At 52.8% G+C, this 15981-nt stretch overlaps 1 protein-coding gene and 1 pseudogene across 2 annotated transcripts in view; one reads left to right on the forward strand and one right to left on the reverse strand.

The window, feature by feature from the left end:
• Positions 1-15897, reverse strand: part of GRK4 (G protein-coupled receptor kinase 4) — a 63253-nt gene extending 47356 nt beyond the window's left edge. The window contains exons 1-2 of one of the 2 annotated variants that reach the window (XM_058670330.1): positions 15468-15897; positions 14374-14469 (exon numbers count right to left, since the gene is read on the reverse strand). In XM_058670330.1, coding sequence (XP_058526313.1) covers positions 14374-14469; positions 15468-15519 — 148 coding nt within the window. In that variant the 5' untranslated portion in view covers positions 15520-15897. The remainder of the gene's footprint in view (positions 1-14373; positions 14470-15467) is intronic. The other variant, XM_058670331.1, reaches the window with a different exon arrangement.
• Positions 5278-6427, forward strand: LOC105942602 (tropomyosin alpha-3 chain-like; annotated as a pseudogene).
• Positions 15898-15981: the final 84 nt, after the last annotated feature.

Genomic DNA, 15981 nt, shown 5'->3' on the forward strand with positions numbered 1-15981 from the left:
ACACCCCTGCTGAGGGGACTGCACACAGCTGGGCCTTAAATCATCTTCACAAGCTGTGCAAACATCACACCCCACAGTTCCGTTCCTCCACTCTATTTCATGGGGAGACTCAGGTGCACATGTAAAAACCCGAAAGGCTGGCACTCGGTTGTTAAGTCATGACTGCATCCAGGAGGGACCCCAGGCCCTGGCCAGTTTGATGCTGATGAGCATCTGAGAGGCTGCAGGTGACATCTCCAGCAGTTGGGTCCCCACCACCAAGGTGGGAGACTCAAATGGAGTTCTCTTCTCCTGGGCCTGAGCCTGGTCCAACACTAGCTGCTGTGGGCGTCTGGGGAATGAACCAATGGCTAGCAGAGTCTGTTTGTCCATTTTCCTGCACACCTCCTTTCATTAAGAGATCTTGGGGTCTGTGCAGTGGGTGTGGATGACACAAAGGTGTGAAGAGATCAGCTCCCCCATTGGCAGGGCTTCCTGCTATATGGCAAGGATGTCTCTCCAACCACTTCAACACAGTTTCACCCCCTTTTCGCATGGACAACCACCCCACTAAGAATTCTGTGCTCCACCGAGACATTGTTGCTTCTGCAGCTGATGCGAGACTGGGAGCTGATGTTGCTGATCATGTTTTGGCAAGTGGGCCTTGAACTGCCCACAGGAGCACAGTCACACCCATGCCGTTCTGGACACCTTATCATGTGCCTACCCATTGCCCCGGAATCTGGCTCAGACATGTAGCATGCCTTCTGGGAAATGGCTTGATAAGAATTCTACAAACTAATGGAGGTGATGGTAGTATGAGCTGAAACTGCTATGGCAAAAAATTATAGTTACTGTGACCTTAAAGGTTAGCCTGTCCTTGCAACTCCTTAGAGGATAGAAAATGTAGCTGTTTTAGCTGCTTTCATAATTCCTTAACTAGAGGAATTATAGGGTGATTTGATTAATATTATAGATACACTTTTGATTATCATTTGTTTATGAGGCTATAGAGTCTGCAGTTGAAGGGGGATTTAATATTTGCAACTTTTTGTCTTGGATCTTTGTTTTTTCCCTCTTGATGTATTTCTCCCATTAAGTGCTAAATAAGTCTTAGAAACAGAAATGTAGTGGGAATCTATTACTGATTAGTAGGTAATCACATGTACCTTGGCCTTGGAGTTCTGGCTGTTGCCTAATGGTACTACTGAAGAATGAATAATGGTTTGCTTTGAAGAAACTGATTATAGTAACTTACAGAATTATCTTTAAGAGCACCTGGTTGGCCATGAAGTAAAAACTAATTATTTGAACATCTGTGCATCTGAAGATAGTAAAATCAAACATTTGTGCAGAGACTTATGAGGTGTCTGAGTAAATAAAAAAGACAGCTTCTTCTTGAGCTGTTACAAGAGGGCACCAGTGACAGTGTCCGTGTCTTTATCGCCGACTCCACACACCTTTCTTGAGCTCCAACTCGGCTGGAGTTGGACTCCGGCAGGATCCAAACCAAAAAGTCATTTTTTTGAAACACTGAGGTTTTTTAAATTTTAACATTTTATTTTATGGTATAGTTCCCCAGGCTCTGGAGTTGCCCATACCCCTCCACAAGGTCCCCCCATCCCCATACTGATTTCCCCTCTAGTTTCACAATGAATGTCCTTCATGAACAGTCACAAGTCTATCGTGGTGTGGTTGAACTGTTTCCCGACAGTGTAGGCATGGACATTGTCAGAGTCAGTCCACCTCTGGTCTGTATGCATAAACACACAGCACTTTATCTCCGTATCTGGACAGATCAGTCTCTGCCACACTTCCATTATATATCCTCTAAAATACAGAGCCAGTGACCACAGTCCACGCCAGGGTGGAAATAAGTTTTTATCAACATGAAGTTAACATGTTACAAAAATAAAAATGCATCACAAGAGTGGTGAAGGCAGGATTGTGGCACTGAAGAAACTGTGACTAGTGACTAGACGGGACACACAGACACCAAGGAAGTGCAGAAAGGCAGTCTCCCACAGGTTTTGGTATGTTGTGTTTGTGTTTTCATTGATTTCAAGAAGTTCTTAAATTTCTGCTTTCATTTCTTCTCTGACCCATTGTTCGTTCAGCAGCATGTTGCTCATCATCCAACAGTTCACGAGTTTCCTGTAGGTATTTTGATTTGTGATCCCTAGTCTCACTCCATGGTGGTCTGAGAAAATGCATGGTATGATTTCAATTTTTTTTAAGTTGTGAGGCTTTTTCATGACCTATCATGTGTTCAACCCTGGAGAAGGTTCCACATACAGCTGAAAACGTGTATTCATTCTCTGTGGAATGGCAGGTTCTGTACACGTTTTAAGTTCATTTGTTCTATTGTCTGTGTGAGATCTGCTGCTGCTTCGCTGAGCTTCTGTCTCATCAGTCTGTTAATGTTAATGGGATATTAAGGCATCCCCTTGCGATTGTATTGACATTTATGTCCATGTCAATAACTGTTTCACATAGCTGGGCATTTCGGTGCATATACATTTATTATGGTTAATTCTTCTTGGGGTATGACTCCCTTTATCATTATGTAGTGTACCTCTTTATCTCTTTTAGTATTTTTCACAGTGAAGTCTTCATCGTTTGAGAGTAAAATGGCTACACCAGCTCTTTTTACTTCTCCATTGGCCTGGAATGTCCTGTTCCATCCTTTCACTTTGTTTCCTGGAATCTTTGTTGATGTGTCTCTTGTAGGTAAAAGATAGTTGGGTTCTGCTTTTTGATCCATTCTGTTAATCTGTCTTTTGACTGATGAGTTTAGGCCATTTGTGTTCAGAGTTATTATTAATTTTTTGCACATTTTTAATGTATCTGGGCAAAGAAGAGAGATAAAAGGAGAAGCCCCACACAACCTCCCAACCATCCCAGAGTCCCTGATGTGGGGCGTGCCGAAGGCACTGCTCAAGTGGTTCTGATAGTTCAACAGTTCTGAATTGCAGCCCATCTTGTCATGACAAACATGATGAAATCTCTCCAGGATCCACCGCAGTTATCATTGAGAGACTGCGATTTAGTCCTGTCGTGTGTGTGTGTGTGTGTGTGTGTGTGTGTGTGTGTGTGTGTGTTGGTCTTTGTTTAACTCTGGCTTCCTTTGAGGGACTTACTGGGAAGATCTTTCCCCATGCCATCACTGAATGTGATTAACCTCCTTTCTTCCCTTCTGACTTCAGCACATTTCTGAGCAGTGTTCCTAGGGCTGCCTTAGTGTTGGCATATTCTTCCAGCTTCTCTTTACCATGAACAGATTTCATTTCATTTTCAAATGCAAATGAGAGCTTTGCTGGATATATTTTCCCAGGTTGAAGTTTTCCTGTTTTGGGATCTGGAACATGCTACTCCATTCTCTCCCTGCTCGAAGGGTCTGAGAAGTCGGCAGTGATTCAATGTTATCCGGTCCTTTTCTTGTGTTTGCTTCAATATTCTTTCTTTATGTTACGTTGAGGGAAGCTTGACCACAATGTGTCTGGGTGAGGGTCTTTTTGGATCTAATCAATTTGCTGTTCTCTGCCCTTCCTGTATTTGGCTTTCCCTTACGTTCCCAGTATTAGGGAAGTTCTCTTTTATAATTTCATTGAATACCTCCTGCAATCCTGCCTCCTTCCACTCTTTCAGGAATTCTTTATGATTCTAATATCAGACTTTTTGATGTTATCATTCATCTCTTGGATAGATTTTTTTTTTTTTTTTTTTTTTGCTTTATTCAGGTTTTCTTCCCAGATGCCTGATTAGCTGTGTGTTTTCCACTTGGTTATCTTCCACTTCTGATATTCTTCCTTCTGCAGCATTCTTCCTACTGTTCAAGCTTTCTATTGTGTTCTTTGGTCCTAGTATTTCAGTTTGGGCCTGTTCCATCTCTGTGATGATACTGTTCTTGAATTCCTTAAGTTCTTCTCATCGTGTTTCACCGTCTCTGAATCATGATGATTGTGTTCCCTGTCTGGGAGTTCCTCCATAGCTTCCTCCTGCAGCGCTAGGATTGAAGTGACCCTCTGTTCGTTTTTGAGAGAAGCATCACCCCCCTCTTCTGAGATATTCCCTATTTTTCTACTTTCCCCATTATCTTTCCGCTCTGTGGACTGTCTTGTGGCTGTCAGATTGCTTGCCTTCTGCCTCTGGCAGTTTGCTGGTGTATTCTGACACATCTGTCTGTAGTCTGAGAGGCTGGTGGATCACACAGAGACTCACTGTGTCCCTGCTTGGGGGAGGAGGAGGTTTCTCTGACCTGCCGCCCTCACACAGCAGATGGCTCTCACAGGCTGATGTGGACCCAGTAAGCTGGCAGCTGAGTCTTGGGTTTTGTGCATTAATTGTGGTTGCTGTGCTGATTATTGCACTTCCCCTCAACTCAGCCCCTGCGTCACTCTGTCCCCCAGGGATCTTGCGTCTCCCACTCAAGGTTTCCCAGTCCCTCTCTGGGGACCGCGGGTACAGATTCTTCGGCTATGAGCAGTCTTAGATCTCGCTGAGCATGTCTATGTCACAAATGATCCACTTTCCAGCTGCTCCCTGTGCAGTGGCATGTCCTTGGCCCAAGCGCCGCCCGAGCAGGCAGCTGTGGGTTACTGCTCAGACTCCTTTCCCTGCCCAGTGTTCCGTACTCGGGGCTTCTCTACCTCCTTCCATTTCCCTGGGGGAGACGGCAATTCCTGCGGGTTATCTCCCTGTGCGGGTTTGCAACTCACTCGGCTTGGTCCATGTCCCTGGTTGCAAACGGTATTCACCCTCCCAGGCTGCAGGCTGCAATTCTGAGCATCCACCATAGCTCTTCCTCACCTTTGTGGCACCTGTCTCCTTCCGTCAACTGCAGGGAGTTTCAGACACCTCGTCCAGCACCTCTCTTCTTCCAGCTACCCATTCGTCTAAATCCTGTCCCTAAGCTTTCTTCACAGTCAGCTACACCAGCCTTCTGCAATCTAACTGCCTTGCCTCCTCACTTCCTGCTGAAATGACTAATAAAACAAAACTGAAAACAAAAAAAAATATTTTAACTTTAAAATTATTTTTAAATCTTCTATTTGAAAGGCATATTTTCAGACAGAAACAGAGAAATTATAGAGATCTTCTATCTGATGGTTCACTCCCCAAATGGCCAACTGCTGGAGCTGAGCCTATCTGAAGCCAGGAGCCAGGAGCTTCTTCCGGGTCTCCCACATGTAGTAGACACTAAAGGCTGTGGGCCATTCTCTGCTGTTTCCCCAGGCCACAGGCAGGGAGCTAGATGGGAACTAGAGCAGCCAGGACACAAACTAGTGCTCCTATGGGATGCTGGAGCTGAAGGTACCACTGGAAGCTGTACCAGCTTCAACAAAAGAATGAAACCTCTGGGGTAGAGGAGGCAGGAGCCAGAGTGCGAGAAGCAAGTAGGTGGGCACTGTGGCCAGGATCCCCACCTCTGAGGCAGCGCAGCTCAAGATCCAGGTTCTGCAGCAGCAGGCAGATGATGCCAAGGAGAGGCTGAGCGCTTGTGGTGGGACTGGAGGGAGAAAGGCAGGCTCCAGGGCAGGCTGGAACACAAGTGGCCTGCTTGGACCGGACGAACCAATTGGTGGTCAGGAGCTGGACCGTTCCCAAGAGCACCTGCCTACTGCCCTGCACAAGGGAAAGCTGCTGATGGGAGAGGCATGAAGGTTATTCAAAACCTTGCCTTAAAGGATGAAGAAAAGATGCAACTCTGAAAAATTCAAGTCAAAGAAGCTAAGCCCACTGCAGAGGAGGCAGACAGGAAGCATGAAGAGGTGGTTATTGAAGGAGACTTGGCACACACTGAGGAGCGAGCTGAGCTGGGTCCTATTACCGAGAGATGGATGAGCAGCTCAGACTGATCAACCAGACCTGAAGTGTCTGACTGCTGCTGAAGAAACGTACTTTCAAAAAGAAGACAAATACGCGGGCCTGGCGCTGTGGCCTAGCAGCTAGAGTCCTCACCTAGAATGTGCCCCGGGATCCCATATGGGCGCTGCTTCTAATCCCGGCTGCTCCACTTCCCATCCGGCTCCCTGCCTGTGGCCTGGGAAAGCAGTTGAGGACGGCCCAAAGCTTTGGGACCCTGCGCCTGCATGGGAGACCTGGAGGAGGTCCCTGGCTCTTGGCTTCAGATCGGCACTGCACTGGCCATTGTGCTCACTTGGGGAGTGAATCATTGGACGGAAGATCTTCCTCTCTGTTTCTCTTCCTCTCTGTATATCTGACTTTGCAATAAAAATGAATAAATCTCTTTTTTTTAAAAAAAGAAGACAAATACAAGAAATAAAGATTCTTACTGATAAACTCAAGGAGGCAGCTACACGGGCTGAATCTGCTGAGATCAGCAGCCAAGCTGGAAAAGACAGTTGATTTGGAAGATAAACTGGAACACACCCAAGGGGAGCATATCTGCACAGAAAGCAAGCTGGACCAGATGAACGAGATGTAGAGCACCCTATGCCACCCTGCCACCACTCCTCCCTCCAACCCAGCCTGCCCAGAGCGACCTCCACCCCGGGGCTGATCCTCAACTGGCAGGCTGCTTTTTCTCCTTTATGCCAACCCACCTCCTCCATCCTTAAACCCCGCCTTTCCCCCTTGTCTCTGACTCTTCCCAGAGACTGCAGCGGGACCAGAGGTTGAGCACTTTGGGGAACAACATTCAAGGGAATGTGAGCACAATGCAAAGTGTCTCTAAAGAAAAGAATTAAACCCCTATGTCTGCATAGGCCAGGGTCCACGAGGACACAGACTGTCTACGGAGAGACACAGATGGAGGTGGACTGGAGCGGAACTTGGAGCTCAAGCCTCACAGGTGAGCAGGGCCAGAGAGGCTGTGCCTCTGGCTGGAGGCCCCTTGGACGGAAGATGGCAGCCGCGGAGAGCTGTGAAAGCTGAGCTGACGCACACCTGCAGCAAAGTAACTCTCTGTGTCCCAGGGAGATGCAGCCCAGAGGCTCTAGCCACAGGGGAGGCTGGGCAGGACACATCAACTGACCGATCTTACTTCAAACTTGGACAAACCGCCAAGAGCTGCAGACATCTGGGGGAAAGCAGTGGATTTTTTTTTAAAGATTTTATTATTGGAAAGCCGGATATACAGAGAGGAGGAGAGACAGAGAGGAAGATCTTCCATCCGATGTTTCACTCCCCAAGTGAGCCGCAATGGGCCTGTACACGCCAATCCGATGCCGGGAGCCAGGAACCTCTTCCGGGTCTCCCAGGCGGGTGCAGGGTCCCAAAGCTTTGGGCCGTCCTCAACTGCTTTCCCAGGCCACAAGCAAGGAGCTGGATGGGAAGTGGAGCAGCCGGGATTAGAACCGGCGCCCATATGGGATCCCGGGGCTTTCAAGGCGAGGACTTTAGCCGCTAGGCCACAGCGCCGGGCCCTAAAGCAGTGGATTTTAATCCTGTATGCGGGCAGGACTTAGGGTAAGGCACAGCCCAGGCAGATGGCAGCTGGCTCCTTCTGCTGCCATCACAGGCGCATCCAACATTGAGCACCTCAGGACCATCCTCCCTTGTGGCTCAGCCCTGACCTCAGCAGGCATTTAGGGAGTCAACAGAAAAAAGATTTCAGTAAATGAAACTTTTTTTAAAAAAAACTTTCTTTGAAAGAAAAAAAAAAGATGACACTGAGGTCAGCCTTGGAGCAACACTGCCATGTGTGCATCTCACATCAGAGCCAGTTCAATTCCTGACTGGTCCACTTCCAACCCAGCTCCTTGCTAGTCAGCCAGGGAAAGCAGTGCACTGCTACCCACTTGGGAGACCAGCTGATGCTCCTGGCTCCTGGCTTCAGCCTGGCCCAGCCTCAGCTGCTGCGGCCATGTGGGGAGTGAACCAGCCGCTGAAAGTTCTCAGCGCCACTTGCTCTCGCCGCGCCTTTCAGATAAGCACACCTTTAAGAAAGGCCACCGGAAAGCCAGACACTGGGAGAGTCCAGGAGACACGGCTGGGGATGCCTGCATCCCACACCCCGAGCCTGAGCACTCCCAAGTGCAGCTGCGTGCCAATGTGCCAACGTGCCCCCTGGGAGTCACTAGGTGACCTGAGCTGGTTTTCCTCATGCTGTACACAGAAATGCCAGCTCGCTGAGCACAGCTGCAGCTCCATGAGTCGGGCATTTCTGGACAGTTTTGCTCGTCGCATCTCCAGGTAACGGCAGTGACCTGTGTGCTCCACTGAGGATTCTCCTGGCTTCCCTTGCTTAGCCAATCCCTGCCTGGGGTTGATTCTCAATCAATCTATAAAGAATTAAGGACTTCTGACCCTTACACAAATGCAAATATTTTATCATTCTTATTTACTCATGAACAAGAGAGACAAGGCCTAGCCTGGCCGAAGTCTGAGCCCAGAGTTCAGTCCACAACTTGCGTGTGAGCGGCAGTGTGGACAGAGGCAGGCAGCTGGGGTCGGGAGGAGAGGCCCTGGACACAGGGTGTAGGTGTCCCAGCAGTCAAAGGCTGGCCTAGAGGCCAGTACTTACAATGCCTTCATCTCTCTCTCTCTCTCTCTCTTTTCTTCTTGTTTGATTAGTTTGTCATCTAAATCTCTTTTAATTTGTCCAATCTGTTTTCCTTGCAATTTACTGACGAAATCAAGTCATGTCCCATGACATTCTTTTTTCTTTTTGAACAATATTTCTTCTTCTTCCTGTACATAGGGAAGCGGGGGACACGAGAGGAGAAACCACACCCGCCTTTCCACCGCTGCATTCCCCAGGGGAAGGGGAACCGCCCCCGCCCGTGTCAGCCCAGGGTCTCCAGTGTGGAGAATGTCCTGAGGCTTCTGCTCCTGTGGTTTCAACAGCTCTGAGATGCTGCTGATATCGCTGCTCCAAGGAGGAGGAAATCCTTCCAAGGTCCAGTGGCTGACATGGTCTATAGTCTCCACTGATCCACATATTTGCTGTCAAGCTTCGCTGGGGTAGTTGATCAATTTGCTCTACTCTCCTTCCTCTGCCAACCAATGGGTGCCGCGGCCCAGCCCAGCACTGCCCACCCCACTCGGCCCTCACATACACCGGGGGAGCTGCAGCCCAGTCAGAGCGACCCCCATAACTGCCACTGGACTGACCCCCGGCTCTGGTTCCTGTGCCCTGCAGCATGTGCAGTGAACTGGTCTGATCTGCCCCACATCCCGTTGAGATTTCGTATACATCATTGGGCACGAAGCCTAATTCAACCCAACCGACTCTACCCTCCAGCCCACTCATGCCAGCGGGTGCCACCTCCTGTGCAGTTGGGTCTGCCCCTAGTTATGGGTCTCATGCTCACCAATGGGAGCTGCAGCCCATTAGAGAGAAGCCCACAACCTCCCCACTGGATCCACTCCCTGACCCAGATCCTGCACTCCCCAGGTTGTTCCACAGTCTAGCTTGATAGGTTTTGCCCCCAGTCCCAGCACTTGCCAGCTGATGCTGTGACAAAGCCCAACCTGCATGCCCTTATTCTGGTTCATGCCTGTACCAGTGGATACAATGGGTTAGCCCAGCCTGGCTCTCTCCCTAACCCAGTTCACATGTAGGCCAACAAGTGTTGTAGTGCTGCCCAGCCTGGTCTGCCCCCAGTCCCAGCTCTCACACTCACCAGCAGAAGTGGCCCAGCAGGGGAGTCCCCTCTACTCCCCTACAGGTTCATGTCCACCCCACACCCTGGTCTTGCATGTGCTGGTGGATGTTGTGGCCAAGTGTGGGGTAGCCTGACTCACCCTGGTATTTGCCTGGGGGTGCTGTAGCCTGGCCAGACCAGTCTGCCACCCAACCCAGCGCAGTTGGCCCCCAGTCCCAGCCCTAATGTGAACTGGCTGGTGATGTGGAGAGATCCAGCCTGTCCTGTACCCCATCCTGGTTCTCAGCTCTGCCAGTAGGTATTATGAACTGGCCCAGCCTGGCCGGCCCCCATTCCTGAGCTACGCGTGTGCTGACAGGTACTGTAACCTGTTCTGCTCTGGGCTGCTCCTTGCTTTGGTTATTTTTTTTTTTATTATTTTTATTGGAAAGTCAGATATACAGAGAGGAGGAGAGACAGAGAAAGATCTTCCGTCCGATGATTCACTCCACAAGTGAGCCGCAACGGGCCGGTGCTACGCCGATCCAAAGCCAGGAACCTGGAACCTCTTCCGGGTCTCCCACATGGGTGCAGGGTCCCAATGCATTGGGCCATCCTCGACTGCTTTCCCGGGCCATAAGCAGGGAGTTGGACGGGAAGTGGAGCAGCCGGGATTAGAACCGGTGCCCATATGGGGATCCCGGGGCGTTCAAGGTGAGGACTTTAGCCGCTAGGCCACGCCGCCTGGCCCTCTTGCTTTGGTTCTTGCACTCACTCGCAGAGACCGTGCCCTGACAAAGGAATTGCCCAAGCTCCTCTGTCGGGTCTCCTCTCAGTGGCAGATCTTGCACACACTGGTGGGTTCTTGGCCCGAGCTGACTTAGTTTACTTCCTGTCCTAGCAGAAATATTAACCTTGCCCAACCGGCCCATACCCAAACTGGTTCTGTTGGGTGTTACAGCCCAGCCACACCTAGTCCACATCCTGACACAGCTCTCATATGGTCCAGTGGGAGCAGAAACCCATCCTATACCCACTCTGGCTCTCACCAACACCAGTGGGTGCTGGAGTCTATCCTAGTCTGGCGTGCCCCAGAGCCTGTCTATGCCCATGCCAGAAGACACTGCAGCCACGTCCAGCCCAGACCACCACCCACATGCCAAGTCTTGTGCTCACCAGTGGGAACCACAACCAGCTGAGGCATCCCCTTAGCTTCCCAACCAGGCCTGTTTCCAGCTCAGATCTTACACGAGCCAGTTGCTCTGACCCAGCTCTGCACAGCCCACCCCGTCTTGACCTCTGCCATCAGATGCTGCAGCCTGGCCTAGCCTGGCCTGACCCAGTCAGCCCCCAGTTCTAACTCCTGCTGGCAAGTACTAAAGCCTGGCCCTTCCCAGTTCTCTCCTATCCCTGACTTAAGCAAACCAGCAGGAGCAATAGCCTAACCAGACATGCCCTGCATTCCAGCCTGGCTCCTCTAGTTGCCAGTGAGCTAAGGTTGGCCTGGCCCCTGCCCGGTTCACCCCCTTCCAAAGCCATTCCACAGGTGCAGACAGGTGGAGCTACCCTGCTGGTCTGACCAAAACTTGGGCCTGAATCACACCCTCATCAGCAGGAGCAACGACCCATCAGTAGAGTCTCCCTAGTTCCCTCATCAGACTCACTCCCAGAGCCAGATCTCACCCATGCCAGTGGATGCGACACCCTTACCAGTCATAGGCTACCACTTCTGCCATGCATATGTATGAGCAATGGATATTGTGGCCTGGCCTGTCCCACACCGTATTCTTGGGTGTGTCTGTGGTGCTGCAGCCTGAACCAACCTGGCCTGTAGCCAATCCCGGTACCCTTGAGTGTCGGGGGGGTGTTTCATGGTCATGACTTGCTCAGCCTGTCACCACCCCCAGCTCCAAGCAAACCACCTGCAATTGCAGATCACAGGGGTGGGCCTATACATCCCCCACGGAATCTGCCCCCAGGCCCAGTTCTATTACGTGCTGGTTCGTGTCATGGCCCAGCCTAGCATTACCTGTCCCCTGTTTGGACTCTTGTTGGTGAGTACTGTGATCTAGCCCTCTCAGGCAGGCCCCCAGCCCTCGCTTTAGTGAGCACCAGTGTGTGATATTTGGCATTTGTCAATACTAACCCTGCTCTGCTATCCCACAAGGGCTGCTGTTTCCGCCTGAACCTTAAAGGTTGTTGCATTTCCCCCACAAGAAGCCACCAGCAGGTGGCCCAGGCGCCTGAGCCCTGCTGCTTGGGAGGCCACTCCCGGGGCTAGCCGGGCCCCTCTGGCTCCACGCCCCCAGCAGACCGATGGGCTCAAGCCTTCAGCAGAATCCCTCATCTCTTCTTCTTTTCTGACATCATTCCTTTGAGGTGTTCACTTTCCACACATCAGATTTCATACAATGCTGCTTCCAGAGCAGCTGGCGGCATCTTCAGTTCCCGTTGCTCTTCCGGGCGGCAGGCCTCAGGTGGGACGGGACTGTGAGGGAGGGACTGTGGAGAGACTGCGACCCCTCCAGCTGCTCCGAGGCCTCCCATGGCACCCTGACGCCACTGCGGCACCTGCACCCACTCACCAAGCCTTTCCCCTTCTCACCGGGTTCCCGCTCTAGCAGGCCCCGCGCAGCTGGGGAGCAGACTTCAACCAGAACCCTGCTGGAATTCTCCACATGGGAGCTTCTACCCACGCAGACCCTGTGCCTGGGCACCCACACTCCACAGAGGCACCTAAACACCTCCCTTTCTGTTTGTTCACGGCAGGGCCGTTCTCCTGTGGGGACACATTCTCAGAGCCTGGAGATCCGGGCCTCCCTTCCTGCATTCCCATCTGTTGGATCACTGCTGGTTCACATGGTCACTGTTTCTCTGCCGCCTCCCAACCAAGCTACCTAAGGCCCAGACCAGGGTAATACGGCCTTCCTGACCTCTCTCTGACCCTCTGGAACCTACACCTCACAGAAAAGCCCAGAAGCATCCTACATCAATCACACTATTCCTCTGCTGGCAATCTGGCCCGCCAATCTGGCCCATCAAGGTTTTCCTAACTGCACATAGACAGAACCTTCTGCCAGCCTAGAGCTCCCTGCTTAACCCTGGTTCCAGGACGCCCGGCCCTTCTCAAGGTGCAGGAGTGGCCACATCCCTCCCTGTCTTTGAGCCCCTGCACCTGCTGCTTGGAGAACATTGTTTCTACCCCTCTGACCCCATCCTCTCAGCTCCACTCCTTTCATAACACCCCCAGCCCTCACCCCTCCTTCCCAACGCCCATGGCCTATGCTCTGCCATGAAAAACACTTTCTACAACCCGTAACTATGCACACTTCCCCCATCCCCGCCCAGATGCTAGAAGCCCCAGGAAAGCGGCCCTCACGCCTGCTCCTTAGCCTCCGCTGTGGCCAGCAGCACGCTCACTGCTGGACACACGGAGAACAGACGACCATCATGCAAGCTTACATCACAGGCCAGGTGGCAAGTTACTCCAAACACCTAGAGACAGAAAGAGATAACCTCTATGCAAAGACAGAGAAGCACAGTGCCAGAGTCCACGCATGCGTCTGATGGCCTAGCCCCAGCACAAGTTCACGCAGCTGCCAAATGCTGCAATCACCGTCCACGCCAACCTGGGAGAAGCATACAGGCGAACACCGCGCATGCACTACCAGCTACACTCAGGGTGAGGGACATGTGATGAACAGGTACTTTATAACAGACATCACAGGGCCAGGCGGCGTGGCCTAGCGGCTAAGGTCCTCGCTTTGAATGTGCCCCAGGATCCCATATGGGCACCGGTTCTAATCCCGGCAGCTCCACTTCCCACCCAGCTCCCTGCTTGTGGTCTGGGAAAGCAGTCGAGGACGGCCCAAAGCTCTGGGACCCTGCACCCGCGTGGGAGACCCGGAAGAGGCTCCAGGTTCCTGGCTTCGGATCAGCACAGCACCGGCCGTTGCACTCACTTGTGGAGTGAATCATCGGACGGAAGATCTTCCTCTCTGTCTCTCCTCCTCCTCTGTGTATATCTGACTTTGTAATAAAAATAAATAAATCTTTAAAAAAAAAAAAAAGACATTCACAGGGCTCAGCACAGTAGCCTAGCAGCTAAATCCTTGCCTTGCATACGCCAGGATCCCATATGGGAACCAGTTTGTATCCCAGCTGCTCCACTTCCCATCCAGCTCCCTGCTTGTGATCTGGGAAAGCAGTAGAAGACAGTTTAAAGCCTTGGGCCCCTGCACCCACGTGGGAGACCCTGAAGAAGCTCCTGGCTGCTAGATTTGGATCAGCTCAGCTCCGGCCACTGCGGCCACTTAGGGAGTAACCAGCAGATGGAGGATCTTTGTCTCTCCTCTCATTAATCTGACTTTCTCATAAAAATAAATAAATCTTAAAAAAAAACACTTAATGAGGTTAAAATAATGGTCATGATTTCTCAGCAAGGGAAAAAAACCTACCTTCCTCTTTAAACTAACTGAAACTAATTTTGATCATGAAACCGCTCAGGCTGGAGTTGTGGCACGGTGGGTAAAGCCACCATCTGTGACGGCACGGTTAACTGCACAGAAACTCACCTGGCAGGGTACTAACGCTTCACAGCGACTACAGAGGGCCCTCTAAGAGCAACGCACAGAAACTCACCTGGCAGGGTACTAACGCTTCACAGCGACTAGAGAGGGCCCTCTAAGAGCAACGCACAGAAACCAGCTCACAAGTACTCTGAGTGGAAGGGCCAGCAGCCATCTACCACACGTCACAAAGCCCGCTCCTCCTGGGCAAGTCCAAAGACAGAAGGAAAACTTAGCCACGAATTTCCTCAACAGGACACAGCCTCTGTACTCACCAATGGAGTGTCTGAGCTCGTCACACTGGCTGACGTGGGGCAACTTCAGCATCTCCCTCCATCTCTTACTACGGCCAGTTTTCTTGCCATATCCTCCTAGATTGGAGGGAAAGGGGCATTTAAAAAAATATATTTATTGTTATTGGAAAGTCAGATGTACAGAGAAGGAGAGATAGAAAGATCTTCCACCTGCTGGTTCACTCCCCACTGGCCATCATGTCCAGAGCTGAGCCGATCCAGAGTCAGAAGCCAGGAGCCTCCTCCAGGTCTCCCACGCAGGTGCAGGGTCCCCAGGCTTTGGGCCGTCCTGGCCTGCTTTCCCAGGCCACAGGCAGGGAGCTGGGTGGGAAGTGGGTCCACCGGGATTAGAACCGGCGCCCACATGGGATCCCAGTCCTTTCAGGTACAAATGAACCAGCTGAGCTCTCACAGCCGCCCCAAAAGGTGGCCAAGAACATCCAACTGTCGAGCTACAGTAATTTGCTCTGCTGGGAGGCGGTAGTGAAGGCACTGTCCGCAGTGGACAGACCGTGATATCAGTAAATCATGCGAGTCATGCCTCAGCTTATAAATCTATTGATGTGACCTGATGTGGGACTGCCTAGCGGGTCCTAAGCTTGGGGCACGCACAGAACCTCAGGTTCATGTTTCCCGCAAACATTCACTTACCTGAATTTTAAACAGGTAACAAGAAACCTGCCAATGCCAGAGAGGGAGGCGCGTGGCAGGTTACTGGGGGGCTGGGGCCGGGGCACCTGCCCTTCCCGCCCCTGTGTGGACATCCCATCAGCGGCCTCCCCGGGACCGACTTGCCTCTCCCCGCGAGGCCACTGCTGGCTTCCCCCTTGCCCACAAGTGACATGGGCAGTCTCTTCGGGGGGAGATGCGCTGCTTGCATCTGACCCTCCTCAGGCGCGGAAGGGACCGAGCAAGGGGCACGTGCGCTCCGCCCCGCTGCCGCCCGGGGACCAGGGGCTGCAGGACGGGCCTGGGCCCCGGCTGCCGTGCTGGGGACCAGGGCGTGCGTCCCCGCTCGCCCCGGCTCTGAGGCGAAGCCGAGAGGGGACCCGCGAGCCCCGGGCCGGGGCACACACCGAGGCGCGCTTTCAGCAGCAGCACATTGGCCGCCACGTTCTCCACCTCCATGGTCCGCCGCCGCCGCCAGGGCCGGAGGAAGGCGTGCTTGCGGGGCGGCGGCGCCCCGGCACCCGCGCACTCCTCGCAGGGCTCCCCCGGCTCCGTGGAGGCCTTCCGGGGGCGGCTCCGGCGCCGCCGCCGCCGCCGCGCTGACCGCCGCCTCCGGCTCCGGCGCCGCCACCACTGCCACCAGCGGCGCGGCCGGCGGCCGGAGCGCGGGGCGCGGCGCGAGGCCTGGGGGGCGCGGCGCGCGGAGCCGGCAGCCCGGCCGCCGCCGCCCGGGCCTGTCACTGCCGCCGCGCTGGGGTGGGCCGCATCGCCCCGGCCGAGCGCCAACAAGGCTCCCCTCAGGGGCCAGCGCGGGAGCGCCGCCGCGCCGCCGCGCCGCCCCGAAAGCGCTAACGGCAGCGCACCGCAGCCACCCGCGCACTACAACTCCCAGCAGGCCCGCGGGCCGGAAGTGTGCCGTAA

This window comes from Ochotona princeps, chromosome 11 (assembly GCF_030435755.1).
Source record: "Ochotona princeps isolate mOchPri1 chromosome 11, mOchPri1.hap1, whole genome shotgun sequence".
Taxonomy (NCBI): Eukaryota; Metazoa; Chordata; class Mammalia; order Lagomorpha; family Ochotonidae; genus Ochotona; species Ochotona princeps.